The 23,683-nt window shown below is 47.7% G+C and overlaps 1 protein-coding gene across 1 annotated transcript in view; it reads right to left on the reverse strand.

Moving 5' to 3' along the window:
* Positions 1–23,683, reverse strand: part of LOC136965786 (ephrin type-A receptor 6-like) — a 92,321-nt gene that overhangs the window by 54,280 nt on the left and 14,358 nt on the right. Inside the window, 4 exon segments of the mRNA XM_067260017.1 lie at positions 12,203–12,302; positions 12,304–12,487; positions 12,489–12,541; positions 12,543–12,866. Of these exon segments, the coding sequence (XP_067116118.1) occupies positions 12,203–12,302; positions 12,304–12,487; positions 12,489–12,541; positions 12,543–12,866 (661 nt within the window).

Here is a 23,683-nt window from a genome sequence, read left to right on the forward strand (position 1 = left end):
GCAGTCTGCGTGTGTCTGCGCGTGCCAGCGCATCTAAGGCTCGGTGAGGTGGTGAAGGCGTTAGCACAATGTCCCCGCGTTGTTCTGGCATTTTCTGCGGCTCGTCAGACACTTTCTCTCCACTGGCGCTCTGCTCACAGACAGGCTGGATGCGTTTGCTCACAGACATCCACAGGCAGATCAATTCCACATGCTATACAAGTATATTGGCTTATGAATCAGGCCCACAGCTCGCACTGGCTGCTGGTCAATGAGCATCTATCAGCAGTAATGCAAGGACTGGGATGAGCTACCTAATACCCACAGCTGGGAACGGGTATTAAAGTGGAAATAAAAACATGGACACACACAACTACACATATACATGGACACGACCACATACAGACGCACGCAGAAACATGGACATGTGGACCCAAACCTACACACACATGCACGCTAAATCATTTGACAATGATTTGACAAGACAAAATCACACATTCACGAGAGTGCCGTCACAGATAAATGAAAATACGGCTTTGTTTCTCTAAATGTGCCACTTGTACTTACTCACTCAGCCACTTAGCATGTTTCTGCAATTTACAAATGCTAGATGAGTCTGGCTGACAGACTGCTGTATTTAGTGATGTAAAGTAGAGCAGTGTGGTGCCATTCTCGAGACAGATAGGAGTTTAAACTGATGAAATGGTACAATTCTGTAGGGCTAGTTGCGGTAGTTTTGTTCTGTCACCATCACACTATAATACACCGTGGGTAACACACACATATACACACACACACACACACACAACTTCTAGCTCTCTCAACCACAAATTACACAGACACATTAACATAAATCTACCTGAACTAAATAACACCATTCTTTCAATGACCCTTTTCCATTTCCAGTTGTCTACTCTGGAAATTAGGGAATTTGTTTTGCCTGTTGGAAAACGGACTCTCTATCACCAGCTTGGCAAACCTCTTGGCACAGAGAAACCCATTAAAGCCACAATTCTATCAAACATGTCCTAAATACTCATCCCGCAGCTTAAGCACACATTCAGGCGGATCAATAAAGTTGTCAGCATAATTCAAACGGATCCAGTCAAGCCGACTTTGGGGCCTATTGTGCCTCTGTACTTCTGAGAGGTCACCCACAGTTCAGCCCCAAATCCGCCCTGAGCATCCTCACTGTGACTGGCCCAGTTCTGCTATCACTGCCGCATTCTACAGCTGGATTAAGCCTATCCACAGGACAGCCAAGCCAGTGTATGTGTGTGAGTGTGTGTGTGTAGAGTTGCGATGCTCTGCCAAGCCGAACTGCAGTGTGACTAACAAGCTTGGCTAGGGAGGCATGGCTGTGGACAGGCAGATTGAGGGACACCTACTGATAGCTAAGCCCCTGCCCTCAGGTCATTGTCACTCAAAACTGCACAGGTATCAATCACCCAGAACACTGTATGGAGGGATGAAGGGATGAAGGTGTACACCTATGGGAGGAAGCGCGGGGGACGAGGGAGATGGGTGAGAGCTGTTGTTTTTGATGGGGGAACTGGTGATGACTCAATTAGCTGGTCAGAAACCCCAACCTGAACCACCTCTCTAATGAGATCTGCTTATAAAACATGCATGTTCTACACCACAGCAGATTAAACATTTATAAAGGCTCAGATTATTGGGCTCTTGGGTATAAAATCTGTCCGTGTCTTTTCGGAGGGACCAAAACAAAGCTATAAACAGCAAACTGACACAGAAGCAAAGCCAGTCATCCACAATCAGTGCGAAGCATCATTGTAAGCCCCTAGTGGGCTTTTATTGTGTTAAATCGTATTTTTCGCGACACAAATTGTCAGGTCTTTTTTCCCATATAACACCCGAGGCGTTTCATTTATGATGAGAGGGGCCCTTCGTGTGACAAGGTCTGTGATGTCTTATCTAGGCCACGTCATGATACACACTCTTTAATGACTTATTCAGTGTCAAAGCTTATGGACGGAAATAGAACACTCACACACACACGTGCGCATCGACGCGTGGACGCACGCACACACACACCACGCACGCACGTGCCCCCGAACACGCGCGCAGTAAAACACCCCGCGAACATCTCGCACGCAAAGCGACGCACAGATATCCGCGCGGATCGAACTTGAAATGTGACGATTGCGTCTGACAGCCTTGTGTTGGCAAAATAAAACCGCATCAAATGCGTCAGTGTCGTCCCTGCTTCCTTTGTTTAGCGAGCGCCGGCTGCGTCGGACGGGCGGGGGGCGCGTTTGACGCTCGGCGGCACGTTGGGGAATATTTCTGCTCTGTCTTTGATCACTCTGGGCTTTGAAGCAACACTCTGATACAGGGGGAAAAAAAACACCCAGAAGTCACTGCAAGTTCACATCGCAACTTGGCGCAACTGCATGCCAGCATCTGCATAATGCATTCTCTAGGCAGATGATAACAGAAAACCAGTGGTACCTCAAAAAGTGGATGGTAACCAAATCAAACCCACCCCTCCTGAAACAATCCCCGGCCGAACCCGGATCTCATCGACGTCTCAATCGATTCCGGCAACGTTTATTCTTTGTTAACAGCTTCCTGGGGCCTCTGGTCACGGAGCGCTTGTGAAAAGGCAGGTGTGTCTGAAGTACTGGGATGTGAGGTGAGACCGCAGGGAATTGTGCCGTCGTCGTGGCTGTTGTTGATGAGTCAACCTACATAAGCTCTCAGGGTATTTTTGATAAGAGCCATCTGAGAAAACAAACATGCGGACCTTGCTGTGCAGAAACTCACAACCATCGTAGTTTATTCATACAGCAGATCTTGGATCAGGCCCATTCTGTTCCCATTCCAATCTGTCATTACAACCGTAACATTCTATCTGGTCCAGATCTTAACAGAAATTTGGGTTCTGAGATCCAGTTCTGCTCAGGCCTGCTTCCAGCCAAGCCCTGGTTCAGGACAGACCTTGTTCTATTACATACATCGAATACACGAAAGTGTTTAAGACCAGTAGAGCTGTATTTGATTTTCTGTCATAGTTGGCACTCATGGCTTTTTATTCTGTGGGACTGTTCCATTAGCCTGGCTCTGCCCTCCTATGTACTTCCGCTCAATTTTGATGAGGTACGTAAGTCAGATGTCTCCGGTTGATTTTCTACCGGCGAATCAGCGAACAGAGGGAGTGGCTGAGAATGATGACGTTGATGTTGTGCGCTGGTTTGTGTTGTAGTTCCGTAATGGCGGCGGAGAAAGATGCGAGCGAAGACATTCAGTCCGTTGTGGCAACGCTGCCAAATATCTATAAACTAAAGCCGGAGCAAGAACACGTTTTGCTGAGTTTTGTTGGTGGCCATGATGTTGTGGCCCTCCTCCCTACGGGGTTCGGGGAAAGTTTGATTTTCCAGCTACGGCAGCTAGCTCTGTTACAGTAGTGGTGAAGGAATTGGCTAAGGCGAACGCTAGCGATTGGTTATGGCAGATCAGAGTGGCTCTGGGCAGATCCAATAGTTTTAAACTTCAACAGAGTACCCGCCTACAAGGAAGTCAACGCTTGTAAATGGAGCGAGGCCAGACTCTCTGTACAAATGAAATGTACGAGAGTCTGGTTAGGACCAGGCTACTGTTCTATTGGTTTCACGGGTGGGAATAATAGTTAAAGTTTCAAGATTATTGCCATTTGTAACACAAATGGGTACAGGTGCATTGAAATTCTTTGGACCTGCTCCTCTAGCAATACTACTTGACTATATGTTAGTGGCAATATTTGACCTGATTCGTTAATAACAACTGAGCCAGGTCTGTTTCAGATATGTTCCTAAGAGTGTTCTCTTCAGAAAGTACGATAGCAGGTTCGCCTGCCTTCATATCCCAACAGCACCAGCCTTCAATTATATTGTTAACCTGGAAGACATTCAAGGTCAAGTGTTCTTCCCGGAGCCTCCTCCTGGGAAACCCTTCCACCCAAATCTACTTTAGGTTCTACTGAAGGACTTAAGTCTTAATGGCGCGATTCAGCTCGACGCTATTGAGACGCGTGGGCTGTGGACTTCAAATTGTGTTCTTAAGGAACCCAAAGCTTTCATTTGTGTGTGTTTTCTCTCGAGGCTTTTCACGTGTACAAATGGTCTGATACAGGGAACAGAGAAGGGGAAGACAGCAATGATCCATCTCATATTCTCCCCACGTAACCTTCTTGGATACAAGACTCAATCCCTTCAAATTGGAGACATTGAGACTAATGACAACTCAAGGGAGCTTGATTAACATAGAGTAGGCATTCCTACAGACGTCAGTTACAGGCACAGGCTTCTATCCATTAAACAGGGAGATGGCACAATGTTTATGTATGCTGGGAACAGACAGTATTCTCTCATTGTAGATCACACACAAAACACACACACACACAAACGCCCACACAGACACACACATACATACACACACACAGTGTGTTTGAGGTTTGCTCATGCATGATAAAGAGCTGTTAAAGCTTCCTTCTTTGATATACCTCCGCTCTGTCCTTGAGGTGAGAGATGTGTCCTTCACTGACAGTCAGTTTAAGAATGTGCATGTGTGTGTGTGTGTGTGTGTGTGTGTGTGTGTGTGTGTGTGTGAGAGAGAGATGCAGGGTAAATGCAAAAACATCGAAATAGACAGCCAACCCAGCTAACATTCCAAAATTAAAAAGCTTCGATAATGAAACAACCCCCCCCCCCCACACACACACACACACTTCAACCATATCCACACGGCCGTACAGTTTCTGCTTCAGTACATCTCCCACAGAAAGGGAGCCAATGAGAGGCCTCTCCAGACACCATCAATTAGTTCTGAAGGACCCAGACTTGTTAGACCAAAAACCCCTTTCCCAAAATGTCACCCAGTGATTCCTGATGCCATGTGCACCTCCTGTTAGCTGTCTGTAAACAACTGTCTGCAATACCAGGCACCACCAAACCTTCACTTGCTCAGTGTGCTTGTTTGTGTGTTTGTGTAATACAGACCAGGCAAACTTCTTTTTTCCCTTTTCTCTGGGTTTATGTGTGTCGGTGTGTGTGTGTTTATGTGTGTGAATGTGTGTGTGTACGTGTGTGTGTGCGACTGCGAGTGTGTCTAATTTACCTGGGTGACAGTTTGAAGGATATGTGCTATAATTGTTGGTCTGGCCACTCTGGTCTAGGTTTGGGTGTAATTGAAAATGTCTACACAGGAAACCCTATGACCTGTTTACTCCATTGTAACAATTAGTCTTACACACACACACACACACCATTACAAGCGCACAAGCACACACGCACCCGAGCATCGGCTGCCTCTTCCACCCTGACCCACTGAATCACACATAGCTGCAGAAACCTGCCTCAGTTCAGAAGGTTGAGGCTGGGTTGATAAACAGGTGAAAATGTCAAGGAAAGGCAGAAAACCGGAAGGCAATGGATATTGATCTCCTCTTTAGATAAGCTATTATGGTTTCCTATGAAAGGACATCTTCACAATTATTTCAATCCTGTATTTCGGTTCACTTTTCTTTAGTTCATGTGGAAAGTCCATTAACCTGCCTTTATACAACACTCGTCCTCAGAGAGAGTAGTATAAACCACACACAACTAATGACAACACTCTGGGGAGAGAACTCTACCTTGGAAAACACGCAAACAAACATTATTCACACGCAAACACACACACACACACGCACACACACTAAGCAAAGCACATATGCAAGACAGCTTTAAGTAAGAAGTCCTGATATAACACTGAGGTTACATTATTCATAGCCTTCGAAAGAGCTCTTACTCAGACACGCACACATGCACACACACACAAATGGGGTTGCTGCAAAACACTGAGGGCCTCATGTACGTACATTCGCAAACGTAGCGTTATTAGCGCCATGGCCAACCCGCAGATTGCGTACTCTGTGATACTTCAGTTTACGTCGTATTTACGAAACCTGCAGGTCATCAGGTAATCAGTGCCTTTCTCCGCCCACTATAGCATACATTGCGAGCATTTAGACGCGCAATTGAATGGGCCTCCTTCTTTCTCTCTATCATGGATCAGCCACCAAAGTCAAAACAGCAATGACTGTTTGAAGTGATCCTGATGCCAATATTTGTAATGAAGTGAAGAGTTTAACAACTGCTGGAATGGAATGTGAACGCTGAGTCGGAGATTCGATGTAATCTTAGATTTCTTCCAGTAACTGTAATATTGCATGGCTGCTTAATCTGTAACGCGTAATGATTTCGTTTTTACAACTCAAAAAGTGTGATCCTTGTGGCAAAAATGATTTTGCCTATGTCTTCGTCTTGCTCGGGTTATGGCTGCCATTTCACTAGGAGGCATATGCACATCCTGGTTTACGCCTGCTTTTAACAGGTAATTATCACCGCAACAGAGAATTTTCACCGCAAAATAGAGTCGCGCTATCACAAGCGGGTTTTGTACATATTGCGGAATACATAATTAGGCGCACTTTACGCATCCCCTCCCATCTCTTTATGGGAAACTCCCACTTTCCCCTTGACCCTCCTGTGAATGCATATGCATGACACGGAAAAGCGCAATTTGCCATTTTCAGTTCCCGCGACAGGCAGTCTTTTACCTCAGTGCGGCATGTTTGTACATACCTCGCCATGCTTTTACGCGCAAATTGCGAAACAAATACTAGCGCAAAAGCGTTAGTACATGAGGCCCTGAGTGTTACCTAGAGACATGGATCAATGGAGGGGGTAGGGCAGATTAGAGAGAGAGAGAGAGAGAGAGAGAGAGAGAGAGAGATGGGAAAGGTGTGAAATAAAGGGGACAGTGGGTAGAAAGGAAAACGAGAACAAAAGCGTGCCTGTGCGCCTACACGAGGATGTGTGCAACATGAATGTTGGAACGCAGCAGGACAGATGTCTTCCTCTTCCTCCAAGGTTGGGTTCAAGACACGTCTCTCTGCAGTGAGAAATGCAGTCATGTTGGGTCAGTCAAGGGACGCCAGTCCTTTCTGTCACCGCTTCTCTCCTCTCCCAGTTCATCTGAGTGTTAGTGTGAGGGGCTAATCGCAGCGGAGACAGGAAAGCCTTCTGAACGCTACGCTCTGCTGGGCCAATGCTCACCACTTCCATCGCCGTAGCCCTCTGTCAGCCCGGTGAGCGTAGGGCTGACAAGGCAGCAGCTTACTAACACGCAACGTCTGACACATTGCTTTTCCAAATAAACTGGTCCTTGAAGATGCTGTTCAAAATATCGACCTGCAGATACTTTTGACTTGTTTTTGTGTTTTTGTTTGCAACTGTATTTTTCAGAAAATTCACTACAAGGGTGTTCACTTTTCCACAAAACATTAAGTTAAAATATACTATATCTTCTGAGCCCTGAGTTCAGATGGAGTTTCTGTGGTTCAGTAAAAGCGATGTGTCCTGCTGGCTGAGGCATCATAGATGGCAGACACAGTCTGGGCCTCCTACTCTGTCACCTAAAAACAGATACAGTCTGTTCTGCAGTCTGATACAGATACAGTCTGTTCTACTCATTGCTCGCCGGAACAGGACTGGGCGACACACAGTACCAGAACAGACATACAGCTCAGATAGAACCTAGAACTTAGTAGAAGAACAACAAGCCCAGGTTGGCTTAGAGGGTAGGGTGATGATGAAGCTAATTATTAGAGTAGTTACAAGCTACTAATTTAGCTGGCTAGATAAACTTGTCAGCTACAGTACATCATTTATGCAATTTGATGCAATACTGATGCAATTCTAACCATGGAAACACCCATATATTATTCAGACTGTTAAATAAAACTATTTCAACTAAACAGCTATTTGCAAAAAGTTAATACACACAAATTACAATAATGCTGATTGACAGTAGTGCTAGCTGCCATCACAACCTACATATGATCCACAAAATAATGTTTATTCTAGTTCCACTATCACACCTGTTACAGCTGGTATATTTAACAGCAAAACAATATATTTACATATTTCACAAAACACCTATTTTGTGCATGGTAGAGTTAGGGTTGTTGTGGTCATTTCAAAACCATAATTGACGACACACATTATATTTTTTTATACAATTAAATTACAGTGCAGCCGCTCACATGGACTCGACGAGCAATACAATGTCAGGCAAAATAATCAGGTAAGCTCTCTGAAGTACACACAGCTGAGTGTGTCTAGCAACACAATTACGCCAAATTGCTAACTTATCGGCTGTCTGAACGGCACTTGTTTGAGTGAAGTTAATAATTGTTTCCATAGTCTGGAAGAAAAGTGGAAGGTTACGCCGTAATGACAGCTGAGAGCCCCGCACTCTAGTCAGGGTCTATTCAGATGGGAATGTCAGAACGATCTGTCATCTACTTCAGGGTTTACCGAAAGAAAGAGACCGAGAGACAGAGAGAAATAGAAAGATGGAGACAAAAAGCGCGTTGACAGTCGATGAGAGCGTGGGGTCGTATGTACAGTATCGGTTACAACTGTGAACAAACAACTGGGATTACATGAGAGAAGATTGGCTGTCTGAGAAGAAGCAAAGGGTGTAGAGCAGTGCTTTATCCAGATACCTGCATGCATCTCCAGCCCTGTTAAGCTCTTTTGTGCCGTTGATCTGCTCTCAAATATGCTTGCTTGATAGGCTTACATTTACGTATATTTATAATAGTATTTATAAGGGTTTAAATCTCAGTTTAAAGTTGTTTTTTGCTGCTGTGAAATATAACCTCTGTTCAGTAACCCTCTAAAGAGTCGATGTTGTGTAATCTGTATGTAATCAGTGCATATATGGTCCAACATTTCAGGACTTCATTTTAAACCCGGGCTGTCGGTAGAGTGAACAGGAGAGAGAGAGAGCGAGAGCTTGGCTGAGGCCGCGTCAGGCTGAGAGGGAAGCAGGGCTGATGATTAGGATGAGAGAACAGCAATGCTGCCGAGGTGACCTGGGACTAAGGTATAGCCTCGTGCAGCCTCTGGTGCAGCTCTCGGTGGTACCAAGCTAGCTCACTCGCATGGAGGTTCCTCATAATAAACGAGCCTAGCCGGCGTGAACGCTGGAACAATGAGCAGGGCTGTGTTTTAGGGCTGACACTGCATTTAAATGGCTACATGTAGCCCACAGGGTTGGGGTTCAACTCGACTGTGAAATATGTTACGGAGAGAGGGACAGAGGGAGGAGGAAAGGGAGGGAGTGGGAGTGAAGGGGGAGGCTGGGAGAAAAACAAGATAGAGATATACGATTATTTGTAATGTGAACACCGCTGTATCTAAGTATGTCTGAGTGTTCATCCAGGAATAATGGGATGATTATATACAAGTTCCAGACCACAGAGCCACGCTGTCTTTGTTGTTTCTGGTTTCTGTGTGTGAGTGTGTGCGTATGTAAACTCTAGTATAAACTCTCCGTATACTCTGTATCAACTTTTCGGGTCGTGTCAGGATAGCCGTCATTTTAGAGCTCTGTAATTCACCCGACAAGCAACAGTCCGTGAAATGTCTCAGACACAGCTCTGGCAATACATGACATATATACCTGTCAGACCACTATCTACATCCTAGTGTAGCAGATACCACTAAACAAATGTTTTCCTATCTGCCTGCCTGTCTGTCTGTCCTCCCATTTCTTTGCTTGCCTGCCTGTCAGTCTATCTGTCTGTCTGTCTGTGATCCCGCATCTCTACCTGCCTGTCTCTCCATCTCAGCAACAAGCTAAGCTAACCATCTGGTCCCCTGAAGCCCAAAGAGGCAGTTAATCTGATATATTTACATGTGGATTATAGAACCATTCTTGTACCACAGTCTTCAATTGAAAGAACAAAGACTTGAAAGAGGCCGCCATTGTGGTGCAGCGCGGCTCTAATCACAGCTGCAGTTTCACCCCTGGCCTACTGATTACTGTGCAGCTGGGCCTGCAGCTGCGGATCCTCTCCAGCCCACATCAGAGTATGAATCACAATCAACCATTACTCAACTCTTCACAGCAACAGGACAGCTGGGAAGAGAGACAATGGTGCCGAAAATGGACTTCAAACCCATTTTTCATGCAAAAATGTGAAATTCACCACAATTGAATATAAACTTTGTCATTATTGCTACGTAATGAATGGCTATTTAGTTGTGCTCAATCTCCAGATGGCTGGCATCTCTCAGCTGGGCTATTCAGGGCAGTGTGTTCATTTCTGCCAGGGGAAGTCCTGCTGGTACCCATGGAGGGGAGAGAGGCTGTGACCTTCTGATGGAGCCTGCCAAGCAGTGACAGCACCAGGTAGCCCCTCTGACCTTTATCCCCTACTCTCCCTCTCCCTCCCCATAGACTCCCTATTGGCCCTGGACTGACTGCTGTTTCACCCTCCTCTCTTTATCCCTACCCGCTCACCCTCTCTCTACCGTCCACCTCGTTAGCCGTACTTTCCCCTCCTCTCCTCCATATGTCCCCCCCACACATACACAAACATAACCCCTGGAAGCATTGACCTCCACCCTGCTGAAAAAGCCCCAGACCTGCAGAGAGATCTGTGCCCCCCTTCCCCTCTTTCCCCCACTGAAGAGAGATAAGCCTGGCCTTTAGAGTGGGGCAAGAGAGGGAGGGAGGGAGAGGGAGAGGGAGAGGGAGAGAGAGAGAGAGAGAGAGAGAGAGAGAGAGGGAGAGGGAGAGGGAGAGGGAGAGGAGAGAGAAGGACCAAGAGGACTAGCTGGCCCCACAGTCCCTGGGTGCTTCAGCAGCGACATCAGTAGACCTATTACCTGCCGTATCTACATCTCTGGCTCAAGGACACAAACAATAACACCACCGACTGTAAAGACAGAAAGTGGATGACTTTAAAATAGATTGCCATTTGATATGTGCAACTCGTACACAATCCTCTTCCAGAGAGAGAGAGAGAGAGAGAGAGAGAGAGAGAGAGAGAGAGAGAGAGAGAGAGAGAGAGAGAGAGAGAGAGAGAGAGAGAGAGAGAGAGAGAGAGAGAGAGAAAAAGAGAGAGACAACGAGAAAGGGAGCCCTGGCCTGTCTCTGAACCAGGGTGGTTTGTGTCAGTGGGTGTCCCACAGAGAGGAGTCAGCCAGAGATAACCCACATCTGACATCATAGGCCGCCGGATCAAACCTCTGTCTGGACAGCCAGGGGCAAGCTGCCACAGCACCATAGCCTTTGTGACAGTAGGAGGTGGAATGGCAGACTGCTGACACACACACACATCAATACACACAAACACGCACACCCAAACACATATCTACACACACACTCACACACAAACACACACACACCATGTTCAGAGGGTTCCAAACACAGATGGATTTCTTCCCAAACCCATTACAGCCTCTCAGCGGGTCCACTGACAGCAAAGCCAGAGCTCCACAGCAGCCTGCATCTGCAGGCAGATCCTGCCCACTGATAGAGCTCCAAGGTGGGGGGTAGAGACAGGGAACAAACCCCCTCACTCTCACCAGGAGATTTCCCTAATGCAGATACTATATCACAGTCACAGCTCCTTTCTCCCTGTCGCACACAGCCTTAGCTCCTCACATTACATCTCATCTGAATGACTTAGTGGGCAGGTTGTTACAATGGAACACGCATGGAGGTGGGAGAGTTGAGGAAGAAGGGGTGGCAGGAGGAAGGTGAGAGGGAGGGAGGAGGATGGACGGATGACAGGAAGGAGATAATCAAGGGTAGGGGAATGACACGCTGCCTTTGTGTATCTGCATGGGGCTCTGCCTGTCTGCATGGCACTGATACTGCTGATGGACAGAGACGAGAGAGAGAGAGAGAGAGAGAGAGAGGAGAGAGAGAGAGAGAGAGAGAGAGAGAGAGAGTGAGAGAGAGAGATAGAGAGAGATAGAGAGAGGGAGAGAGAAAGATAAATTTGATGCTTTACACAATGTGTCTGGTCCTACCGAGGTGATGGCTGCTGAGGTTAAACATCTGATAGTCTTCAGTGACTGTACAGATGATGTACAGCCCCGTGTAGTCCCTAGAAATGCCCTCGACTCCACAGCGACTGTGAACTGACATCCAATCGGGTGTGTACCCACTACAGTATCCACTTAGCTACTCAACTTCCTCTACTCAGCTGGGCTGCATCTGTGTCACACTGTCTAGTTGCTGAATCATGAAAATACAGTTCAGAAGGATACTGAAAGAGAGAGAGAGATAGAGAGAGGGAGAATGGTAACAAAGAAGGCTAAAAGTAGGAATATGCTATCTTAAGGAGGGGGACAAAGAGAGAGAGAGAGAGTCTTACCGAGGCAGGAGCTGTCCATATCCTCATAGCCCACGCTGCAGACACACTTCCCCAGGGGCACCAGCCAATCACCATCCGCCCCGCAGTACAGCTTGGGGGGGGTCTCTCTCCTCAGCATGGTCGACACACGCCCCCCTTACCTCCACCAATGAGGAGGAGTCGACGCGCGGCACCGTGTCGGGGAAGGAGGCCAGGTTCCTCAGGGTGAAAGGGCACTTCTTATAGTAGACCCTGACTGACACCAGGGCGATGCAGGCGCCGATGTCCTGAAGGCCAGGTAGAAGCCTTCCGAGTGACGGGCCCCACATCCCGGACCTCAGTGTTCAGCTTGAGGATGCGGGTCGCCCAGGTCCATCTGGGTGAAGCTCTCGTCGGCAGCGATGGTGTCGATCTTGGTGAACTGGGAGGATTTGAACTTGACGCCGTGGGCCTCGTCGGTCTCGTAGTAAAAGAGGTTAAAGGTCTCCTTGCAGGTGCCCGACACCCAGGGGATGGAGTTGCAGTCGCGGAGGGTGAACCGCAGTTCCACGTAGACCTTCTGGGCAGCCTGGCGGAAGATCCTGTTGGAGCGGAGCCAGTTGTTCTGGTTGGGCTCCATGACGTGGCACACCTGGAAGGTGTGGATGGGCCGGTTGTGCTCATCCATCTCTGTAATTGCGTCCCACTGCGGAGGAAAGGAGAGACGTTTCAAATGACACCTTCTCAAGCTCGCCACTTTTAGCTGAAAAGCATGCGCAATAGCCGACGGACACCCTTTTAGTACCAAATAGGCATTTTGTTCTCATGTTCGCCTTGTCTGCCCATCATGACTAGCTGACTAGTCACCCGTTCCCACGTCGCTCGACGCGGGGGGCAGTTGGACAGCCGAGGGAACGCTCCAGAAGGTCGCAGAGGTTGTTTGTCCCTATTTTGTTGGAATAAAAGCTAATGGAGGTTTTGAGCCTGGGCCCTCCAGCTCTACCCTCTATTACTGCAGCATGGCCCCTTGGGCTGACCCAGTAAACCCCAAACCTTCCTCACAGAATCAAATTACCTAGCCAGGGACTCACAGCTGGTTCCGCACAGACTCTGCATGAACGCAGCCAAACAAGTCCAAAATCATGAAACTATCAGCAATAACGGAACATACCTTCAAACCTCCAAATAACTTTTGACCTTCCTACAGAATCCACATTATCTAATAGCTGAGCATGCAATTCAAAGACTAGAATTATTTCAATGGATTTGAACTAAGTGCTTGTTTAGCATAAGTATCCTACTTGAGGAACAGTATGTGCTTCTGATACAGTGTTTTGGTGACTCAGTGGTCTGGTTCTATTTCCACCCGAGCGAGCGAGGCTGGAGCATGTGTGCCAGTCTGTACATCTCTCCCCTCCCACACACAAACTAGCTTTATTATATTGCTGATTAAGATCATCTCAATAGATTTGACTCCGGCACAGTTCTACGTCTAGAGCGGCGCCGTAAAAATTGCAGCGATTAGAGACGTGGCGGTCTACACACACAGACATGCACACACTGTACCATACATTCTAATTAATGAGACTGAATAGAACAGAAGCTCTTTGTTAACAAACATGGGCTAGAGAATAGGGGAAAAGGACAGATAATGTGCGCCAATTATTTCAGCGATAAGCCAGCTCATTTAATGAGTAGTTTTTCTACTTATCTCCAAACTACCACCACACTAGAACAGTAATCAAGATCTTGTGTTTGTCTTACACACTCATTATCCATTTTAATGACATGTTTTAATTTAATCACAAAAGATGACACAATTTCAATTTTTTCCCTCAAGGCATCACAGTAATCATAACATCATTATAAAACAAATTGATTGATTAAGTATCATATTGCCTAATAAGTGCGCTGCTATTTGCACTATGAATTCTAAGTAGATCTCAATGTCCACCGTGTATGTTGCACCAAATGCTATAGCACATTTGACATATTCCGGCAGTATGAATAGAAAGACAATGTGAACCTTGGCTCTTGATGATTTTCTAGCTTTGCTCCACCCCTCCCAGACACAGATGTAGCGGTGGATGCGCTACTGTAACTACTCCTAGCAAGCGACCAGCACAAGTTTGGATGGAAGATGTCGCCACTGACGCCAGTCTCAGCACCCACATTTCCTACTGTAAAGAATCCTCCCAGTTGTTTTCTGACACACACACACAAGCACACACACTTTCTCCCTCAACGGTGCTTTGAGTGTGCGTATGTGTGGGTGTCTGTGCGTTTGCGTGAGACAGAGCATGTGGCCTCATTGGGGACACTGTGACAGTGACAGTAAATGTGTTCGGAAAGGTGAACTCTGAACCTTGTTTCTGACACGAGTGTGTGTGTGTCCTTCGGGTCGTCCCCCTGCCATCTCCAAGTGACCCCAGAGAAGAAGCCGAGGCAGCAGACTGGCCCTGGTGCCCCTCCAATCCCAACCCCTCTCTGGGGCCCCCAGCTCAGTCTGCTTTCTGGACCCAGAGGGTCCACACAGCGATCCAGCGTGGACACCTCTGAGACAGACATCCGTCTGTCAGCTGGACCAGCCCTATGCCAGATCCTCCTGCCCAGGGAATTGTCCCTTCAAAACTAGCCAGAAACATTCTGCCACCAGGGCCCTGTCTCCACACTCCTAAACTTGAGCTTGTCATCATGGGGCTCCTGGTGTTGATCCACTTCCCTAGAGTGATCTCAGGGGGGGAGAGAGAACAGCAGAGACACACTGAGAGAGAGAGAACGACAGGAGAGAGACAGAGAGAGATAAAGAGAGAGAGAGAGATGGTGAGACAGAGAGAGACACAAAGAAAGAGAGATAGAGAGAGAGACAGGGAGAGAGACAGGGAGAGATGGGAAAGAGACACAAAGAGAGAGAGATAGAGAGAGAGAGCGACAGAGAGAGAGAGAGAGAGAGAGAGAGAGAGAGAGAGAGAGAGAAAGAACAAGGGCAAGAGTGTGACTGAGAAGGATTGCTTCCCGAGCGGCATGGAATGAGCAGGGTGTTGTTTCATTGTTTCAGGGGATTGGAGCGCGTAGCTGTGTGTTGTACCTGCCAGGGCCTGGCTCAGGGAGCAAGGTGAGACGTAGCCCCCAGGAAGGGCCCTGGTTAAACACCACACTGGGCTCCCTCTCCCCTGGCAGGCGCCCTGGACCACTGGATCATATTAAACTGACCTGACATGGTTCCAATTAACGATCAGATCACAGTTTCATACAAGCCTGTTGGGTCCACTGACTGGGAGAGAGAGGTAGAGAAAGAGAGAGAGACACACAGAGAGAGAGAGAGAGAGAGAGAGAGAGAGAGAGAGAGAGAGAGAGAGAGAGGAGAGAGAGAGAGAGAGAGAGATGAGAGAGAGGAGAGAGAGAGAGAGAGAGAGAGAGAGAGAGAGAGAAAATTTCAGAGGGTAGATTTTGGAGACAGGGGGCGGGACATTCAATCCCATCGAATAATTTACACAACTCGTTCCTCTGGAGGTGTGGTGTTGTGTGTATGTCTGCGTGTGTGTGTCCTGTGTCTGTGTGTGCTTTGTTTGTGCGTTGTCTCAGATATTTCCACTCAAGGTCAGAACTCACAGACTATTCATACTGTAGTGAACAGGTAAAACGCTACATATGCCTCTCGCCTATGTTTTTGCTGTTGATTTTGCTGGGCAGAGGTCCTTATCCTTATGCCGCAAAGAAAACAGAACACACAACAAAGAGCTCAACTTAGATCTAACCTCAATTTAATATTAAATTGTAATATTTAAAGTTTTCAATTTCCTCAGAGCCTATTAAGAGCCTTAGCTTTGTCACACCTGCTGCAAGCCAATCTTGTATGTATTATTAACTTGGTCAAGAAGTGAGCTGGATCTCTCCTCTCACCCAGGGACTGTGGGGGCCAGCTAGTCCTATTGGTCCTTCTCTCCCCTCTCCCTCTCTCTCTCTCTCTCTCTCTCTCTCTCTCTCTCTCTCTCTCTCTCTCTCCCTAGTGAACGAGAGCCAATCACTTAGCCTTCGTCGGACAGAGTGAGGCCATTCTCCTCCAACTGTAAAGCTGCCATGACTTTAACGGGACATCATCACCACGGTGCCGTGGCACAGCAAGAGGGAAATTAAACATTTAGAGATTCCACTCCTTCTTCAGAGCGGCCTTGTAAATGGGAAGGGCTTTTATGAGCCATTTAAAAGTCAAATGTCTGGTCTGTCTGAATTAGAAATGGCTCATATTCCCTGTAAGAGAATGACTTTATCCTCACTTTACTGGTGGAGGGACTGGTCGAGCCACCGGGGGGGAGAGGAGGACCGGAGAGTGGGACAGTGAGTGGGTTTGTTAAGAAGAGGAGCAGGGATGGAGGGAGTGGGGAAGGAGGCACGCCGAGGGCAAGGAGGGAGGGGGCAGTGAAGGGCTCAGGGAAGAGGCAGGGGTATGGGTGTGGAAAGTGAGATATGGTTCAGGGAGCGATGTTGACGACACAGTTCATGTTGTCGCTGTGGGTGGAATACCGAGATGCCTGTCTGACTTGCAGAGCTGAGAGACAAGACGGAATCCTCGTTCTCAAGTTCAGTAAATAACTGACACATTAGTGAGAGCAAATGAGGGAGAGAGATCTCAGAGTAGACCAAGTGCAACAAATAATGCTGTACAGCACTGATTCAACCACTTCTGTCTTAGATAAACTATTCATAAAATAGCAGCGTTGCTTAAGTGGCTTCATCTGCACTTTACAGTCTGATATCAAGTACAAGATGTAAAAATAGCACACCACAACAGAACAAAATGCTCTCTCTCTATCACACACACAACACACGCACACGGCATCATGTGGTAATTAGTGGCGCACGGAGTAAGTGAATAGCAAAGGGCCACCTCGGGCGTTGTGTTATTTACTACCCACTGTGCGACTGAGATGCCGTGCTCCAGGGATGATCAGGGGACGGTCAAACGAGCCTGCTAATCCATACTCATAATCAACGCCCTTCTGGACTGAGCAAACGTATCGACAGGACTGTTCACAGTCATGAACGGCATCACCGCAGCTTGGTGAGGAGGACACTGGCTGGGGTATAATATGAGGGCCTCGGGTCTTAGCTGTGCATACTGATGGACCACGAGCCAGAACTGGAGGGGGACATGGTGTGTTTTGTGGGAGGGTGTGTGTGTGTGTTTGTGTGTCTATGTGGGTTTACGTAAGAAGAAGAGAGAGCTAGGGAGATGGAGAGAGAACCGAAGGGAGAGAGAGGGAACGAAGGATTCACTTGTATGTGGTATGAGTTAAAGGTTTTACCAGCAGGTTGACAGCTGAAAAGTTGGAGGTTTCTCCTAAGGAGGTTTATCATAGCATCGTCCATTCTGGAGGTACGCAGGAACACACTGGTTCATCAAAGCAGTGGTTCTCTAAAGTGGCTATAAAGCAAGTTTGCCCCCAACGACACACACGCTGCGCGCGGACGCCGTGTACAACAGTGATGCAGTGACGCTTTCAGTCTGCTTCGATCCTCCAAACTCTCACCGGGGTCTTGGCTCGGCACTTCACAGCTTGGCAGCACGGGGTGGCACAGTCGAACGAAAGTTGATGAGGAAAACTTTGAAATAAACCGCGCGTGGCACTTGTGTGCGAGTGTCTGTTGGTGTCTGTTTATCTTTTTGTGTGTATCTGTTAGAGGGTGACAGCACAGCAGGCAGGTGAGCCTCGCCTGAATACATTTAGATCAATCTCCAACATATATGCATTTATAGACATATACACAGAACAGCAACAGTGGATGCATGTACATATACTGAATATTATATTTGAATGTATGTGTGTGTGTGTTTGTGTGCAGGTTGGTTGAGGTGTGTCTATGGGCTGACGGGCAACAAATAACTGAATAACTTATGCATTAAAAGAGCAATTTTCACTCCACTCATCTTTTCCTTTCTCTTTTTTGCTTTTTTTCATACCGGTCTCTGTCTCTGTCCCTCTACCTTGGTATTGGGTCAGGTATTCAGGCCGACCCGCCATCGCATTCACAGCTCGAGAAGTGAAAAATACATCACACACCCCGGGAGGGAGGGAGGGGAGGGAGGAGGAGGGAGGAGGAGGGAAGACAGTGGCCAGCCTCTCACCGCAGGAAAACAGAGGGGGAGACAGGCACTGTTTATCAGCCACCGCAGAATGAACAGGTTGCTCTCTCATTGTTAAACGGATATTGGTTTTGCCGCTAGGATTCAAATTCCAGCTAGCGCTGTCCTGGCTAGTTTCATTCAATGTCACTGTGGACATTGTCCTTTGGCACCTGTGTGAGGTGCCACTAGACTGTCTGCTGGATGATATAAGAAGGATAACAAACCCAGGACTTCCAAATTATTTACCTCGAGAATGATTCCAACATAAATGTTTTATTTTCGGGGGGAATGGTTTTGGCGCCTGTCTCAACTAAGACAACACTTTCCGTGACTTTCCTGTTTATTTAGAGTAAATGTGATTTGGTCGCCCTGGAAACTATGCAAAGGCGCCTTCAGACGACAGGAGAATACCTCCACAAGGACTGATCACACACACACACACCACACAGAAGTGCATGAAGGCACGCACACACACACACACACACACAGCGGAGTGTGAATCAGTGAAGCCTCGCGACACCCAGGTGTGTTTTTTTTACCTGCTCTCCAGGGTCGACTTTTCTCAATTAACTCCAGGCGAGCAGCCAGGGGAGAAACGGAGCTCACCAACAAGAACAGCAACACCCGTCTGTTCCACTCTCTGCATCGCTCCCTTCCTCTCTCTATTCCCCTCTCACCTCTTTCAGCTCCATTTCTCTCTCTCACTTCTCTCTATCTCTATTGCCTCCCTCCTCTATAGCCCCTCCCTCCGATTCTTCGACTTTGCTGGTGCCGGTCTCGGGGGCCCCCCCCCTGCCCACCATGTTGTGCTCCCTATTATGCTGCCTGATAATGGCTGCTCTCTGTGTCGCCAGGACGGCAAGATTTGTAGTCCATCCCTGGCCTGACAGCAGAGGGGGGGGGGGGGGGGGGGGGGGGTTGAAGTGTGTGTGTGTGTGTGTGAGGGGGGGAGAGGAAGGGGCGTGATGGATGCAGCCCCACACACCTACGCCACAGCTGGGAGATGGAGGCTGGGATGCAGAGAGGGGAGCCCCAGTGAGGAAAAGAGGGGATGAGGAGGAGGTGCCGCTGGTAGACGAATGAGGAGAGTTGAATGAAAAGTCTTTTGGGCGCCAGGGAACCAAAGGTCCGCTTTGACTTTATAAACAAAGAACAAACAATAAAGAAAGGGAAAAAAAGAGAGCGAAACTTGTGTGCTTGTGTGTATGTTTCTGCACTGCGTGTACAGTACTTATGTGTGTGTGACAAGTAAGGATGTGTTTGTGTATGTGTGTAAGCTGGCGTCTTTAGACAGTAGGGTTCGAATTGGAGGGTGATTTGTATGCTGATAGAATATTATCTGTAAGAGGCTCTGTGAGGAAAACAGCATGTGCGCATGCATGTGTTTTGTTCGTCTATATTTATGCCTGTGTGCCTTTTCATGCCTATGGATGCATGCAAATGCGTTTAATTAGGTGTGCGCGTAGTCATCGCATTAGGGAGAAGGACAGGACTGTTTCTTGTGGGGACCTGAGGGCGGTCCGGTAATGTCATCCATGACAGTATGGAGGCAGGGACACCACATCATAATGTTAGTCCTGGTGCTTTCCACTGTGTTTAACTGGGCCAAGAGGACAATCAATGGTTTGATTTGTAAATGAGGTGATTTTCAGTGTGTGTTTCAGAGCGCCCCGATTGGTCTTTACGGAGCGTGATCATCATGTGGAGTGGAGGGGTCCTGACAGGCTGAAATCACAACACAAACATTCACACAGAAGCTTCAGTCAAGTCCCACTCCACTGCCGTAACATGGTATTGGTTGAGAAGTATTCCGGGGGCCTGACAGGGGGAGAAGGAGAGAGCAGGAGACCACTGACTGTGTGTCTGTTGCATTGTACAGGGAGCGATCCATCAGAGCAAAACAAAATACAAGGGATCCACACAGCAACTCCTTCTGATCCACACACACACACACACACACACACACGTACACACACACACCCTCCCACCACTCCACCACGAATCGATAAGAGCAATTGTGCAGCCATGAGCGAATGAAATCCAAAGACCCAGCGCTCCCGCTCGTCTCTGCATCCATCACAGCGAATGAGAAGCCAGCAGGGCGGGCCCGAGCTCCCATCAATAACACGGCCCATCTCCCAGAGTGAAGCCCCACTACTCTGGGTAACTCTGCTTCAGTCTCTGGGTTTGTGTTGATAAAACACCATCATATGAACTTGTTTACTTTAAATGCTACAGTAACAATGTATTAAGTAGCTACGTAAGTGTTCAATAAAGTGACTGCCGAATAACCTTTTTATGAAGTTTTGTCATTTAGACTCTTTAATTTAGACCTAAATATGGCTAAGACCATTGTTATGGTAGTCTGCGATTCTCAAGTTTCAAGTTTATCGCCATTTGTTTTGTTTATCGCCAAGTACATGTTGACTGGACATATTTATTCCTGCTCCTCTTGCCAATCCTTAGTGGCTTATCAAAACCTTGAATTAAGAAACTAAACCTGTAATATTTCCTAACCTATATGAGATACTATAGTATATAGTATACTAGTATAGTATTGTATAGTGTATACAGTACTATTATTAACAGGGTTTGGTGTTACAATGCTGACTAAACAACACACATTATGTTGAGAAAAGAGGAGGCTATCTTCACATCCCACCATCAACATTCCTCTTCTCCAAATTGGGAACAATACAAGACTGTGAACAGAAGCAAAAATGTCACCTCCTACAGCTCACACTGGGCTAGAGAAAGGCTGGAGAGAAAGAGGGGGAGAGACAGAGAGAACAAGAGAGAGGGAGAGAAGGCAGGTGAGAGAGAAAGAAAGGGTGGGAGAACGAGTGGTAAGAAATAAAAAAAAAGAAATGTATTGGAACAGTACAGTGTTAGTGACAGCTTCTCTAACCCTCTGTAACAGATGAGCTACTCCTACCATAGACATGGGATTCCACAGCTCAATGTATGAAGGCTTGGTCCGAGAGCAGTATGATAGCTGTGGATGACCCACAGACTGTGGACGGAGAGGTGGACAAAAAGGACGAGAAAGAGAGGGAGAGAATGAGCGAGGAAAACAGGATAGGTGAAAGCTGTGGGCCTTGTAGTGTCTCTTGTCCTGCTTTCGTTCTCCATCTCTCTCTTTTCTCTCTTTCTGCCTCTCTTCCCCTAGATCTTGCCATAACAGACGGCAGCTAGAGACCTTTCTTTATCCCTGCCTGAGTCAAGCTATGCGTGGGAAAACGGGGGTGGGGGGGGGGGTGGGGGGTGGGGGGGGGGGTGGGGGGGGGAGAGGTTGCCGTTTTACATATCTATTTTTGCTGGAGAGGCAGGCGGAAGTCTGAATGTCAATGTGTGGCTCAGCAGGCTCTGACTGATGTAGGATCAGAGTGACAGCTGTACACTGCAGAGCTGCACGGACCACACACACACACACACACGTACGCACACACACATGCAAGTGCTCACAAGCACACACGGACACATACTGTATACACACACAAAAAGCTTTTAACCTAAAGCTATGGGTGGTAACCAACTGTATAGATTACGCCGAGTCAACCATTACAAGAATGTGTACACACACACACACACATTCACATATTCTATTCTGTCCAGGACAATATGGAGGATAGATGTGAAGTGTAGCCTAGTCTAGTCTAGGATAGATGCGTCTACCACTTCAACTACATTGCAACGGATGTAACCATGAGAAAAAGACTAGCGCAGCTTGCTTTGAAGACACCAGCCTTATTCCCCTCAAACCAAACACAGTATAAAGATAACACCGGCATTCAGACAACAAGGGTAGACTGTTTTCACAGTCTGCTGCACTCCTCTCATTCTGAGAATGAGGCTGCGTCTGTCAGACAGAGAGGAAGGGAGGGAGAGGAAGGGATCGGTTGTGCCGGAAGAGAGAGAGAGAGAGAGAGAGAGAGAGAGAGAGAGAGAGAGAGAGAGAGAGAGAGAGAGAGAGAGAGAGAGAGAGAGGAGAGAGGTGTACGGGGAGGGAGCGAGACAGAAAGACAGCAAGAGAGAGATGGTGAGAAAGAGAGGAGAGAGAGAGAGAGAGAGAGAGAGAGATTCTGTGCGTGTGTCGGAGTGAGTGAGCGTGTTTCAGTCTCCACCCCGGTGTCTGTCTGCGTCGGTCCTGTCCCACAGGGGCTGAGTGTCTGGGTGTACAGCCTGAGACATCGTGCAGCCAGGCCCATCGGTGCCCAGTCTGGCCTGGTTAGACACAGCACATTGGAAATGGAGGTGGAAGGAGCAGAATGACCTGTCTGCACACAAAAGAGATCAATTAAAGGAGAGCTGGCCAGAAAGGGATAACAGCGAAAAAGATATAGAGAGTGAGAGAGACAGAGTTAAGAGAGAGAGAGTGAGTGAGAGACAGTTAGAACAAGAGAGAAAGAGAGAGAGAAAAACAGAGGGGAAAGAAAGAGCGGGGGAAAGGGATAGAGAGAGGGATGGAGAGAGGGATGGAGAGAGGGTTGGAGAGAGGGTTGGAAAGAGGGTTGGAGAGAGGGATGAAGAGAGGGTTGGAGAGAGGGATTGAGAGAGGGATGAAGAGAGGGCTAGAGAGAGGGATGGAGAGAGGGTTGAAGAGATGGATTGAGAGAGGGATGAAGGAGAGGGCTAGAGAGAGGGATGGAGAGAGGGATGGAGAGAGGGATGGAGAGAGGGATGGAGAGAGGGCTAGAGAGAGGGATGGAGAGAGGGATGAAGAGAGGGATAGAGAGGGATGGAGAAAGGGTGGAAAGAGGGATGAATAGAGGGTGGAGAGAGGGTTGGAGAGAGGGATGAAGAGAGGGTTGGAGAGAGGGATGAAGAGAGGGTTGGAGAGAGGGATGAAGAGAGGGCTAGAGAGAGGGATGGAGAGAGGGATGGAGAGAGGGCTAGAGAGAGGCATGGAGAGAGGGATGGAGAGAGGGATGAAGAGAGGAATAGAGAGAGGGATGGAGAAAGGGATGGAAAGAGGGATGAATAGAGGGTGGAGAGAGGGTTGGAGAGAGGGTTGGAGAGAGGGATTAGGAGAGGGTTGGAGAGAGGGATGAAGAGAGAGTTGGAGAGAGGGATGAAGAGAGGGTTGGAGAGAGGGATGGAGAGAGGGATAGAGAGAGGGAAGGAGAGAGGGATGAAGAGAGGGATGGAGAGAGGGATGGAGAGGAAGCAAGCAGCTGAGAACAACTGTTTTATATAAAAAAATACACCAAGATGTACAGATATCCGTCTAAACCTGATAATGTTCCTTTTGACTTCTACTTTCTGCCAGCTACATAATGTAACAATTGGGCCAATTTCTTTTTCATTCGAGTTTGAGAAAACCCGATTTGTCCCAGTCCTCTTTCAGAGAGATCAGAATGAATGCCTGAGCGGAGGAGATCTCATCCAGCCCAGTG

The sequence above is a fragment of the Osmerus mordax genome, chromosome 2 (assembly GCF_038355195.1).
Source record: "Osmerus mordax isolate fOsmMor3 chromosome 2, fOsmMor3.pri, whole genome shotgun sequence".
NCBI classification, from domain to species: domain Eukaryota; kingdom Metazoa; phylum Chordata; class Actinopteri; order Osmeriformes; family Osmeridae; genus Osmerus; species Osmerus mordax.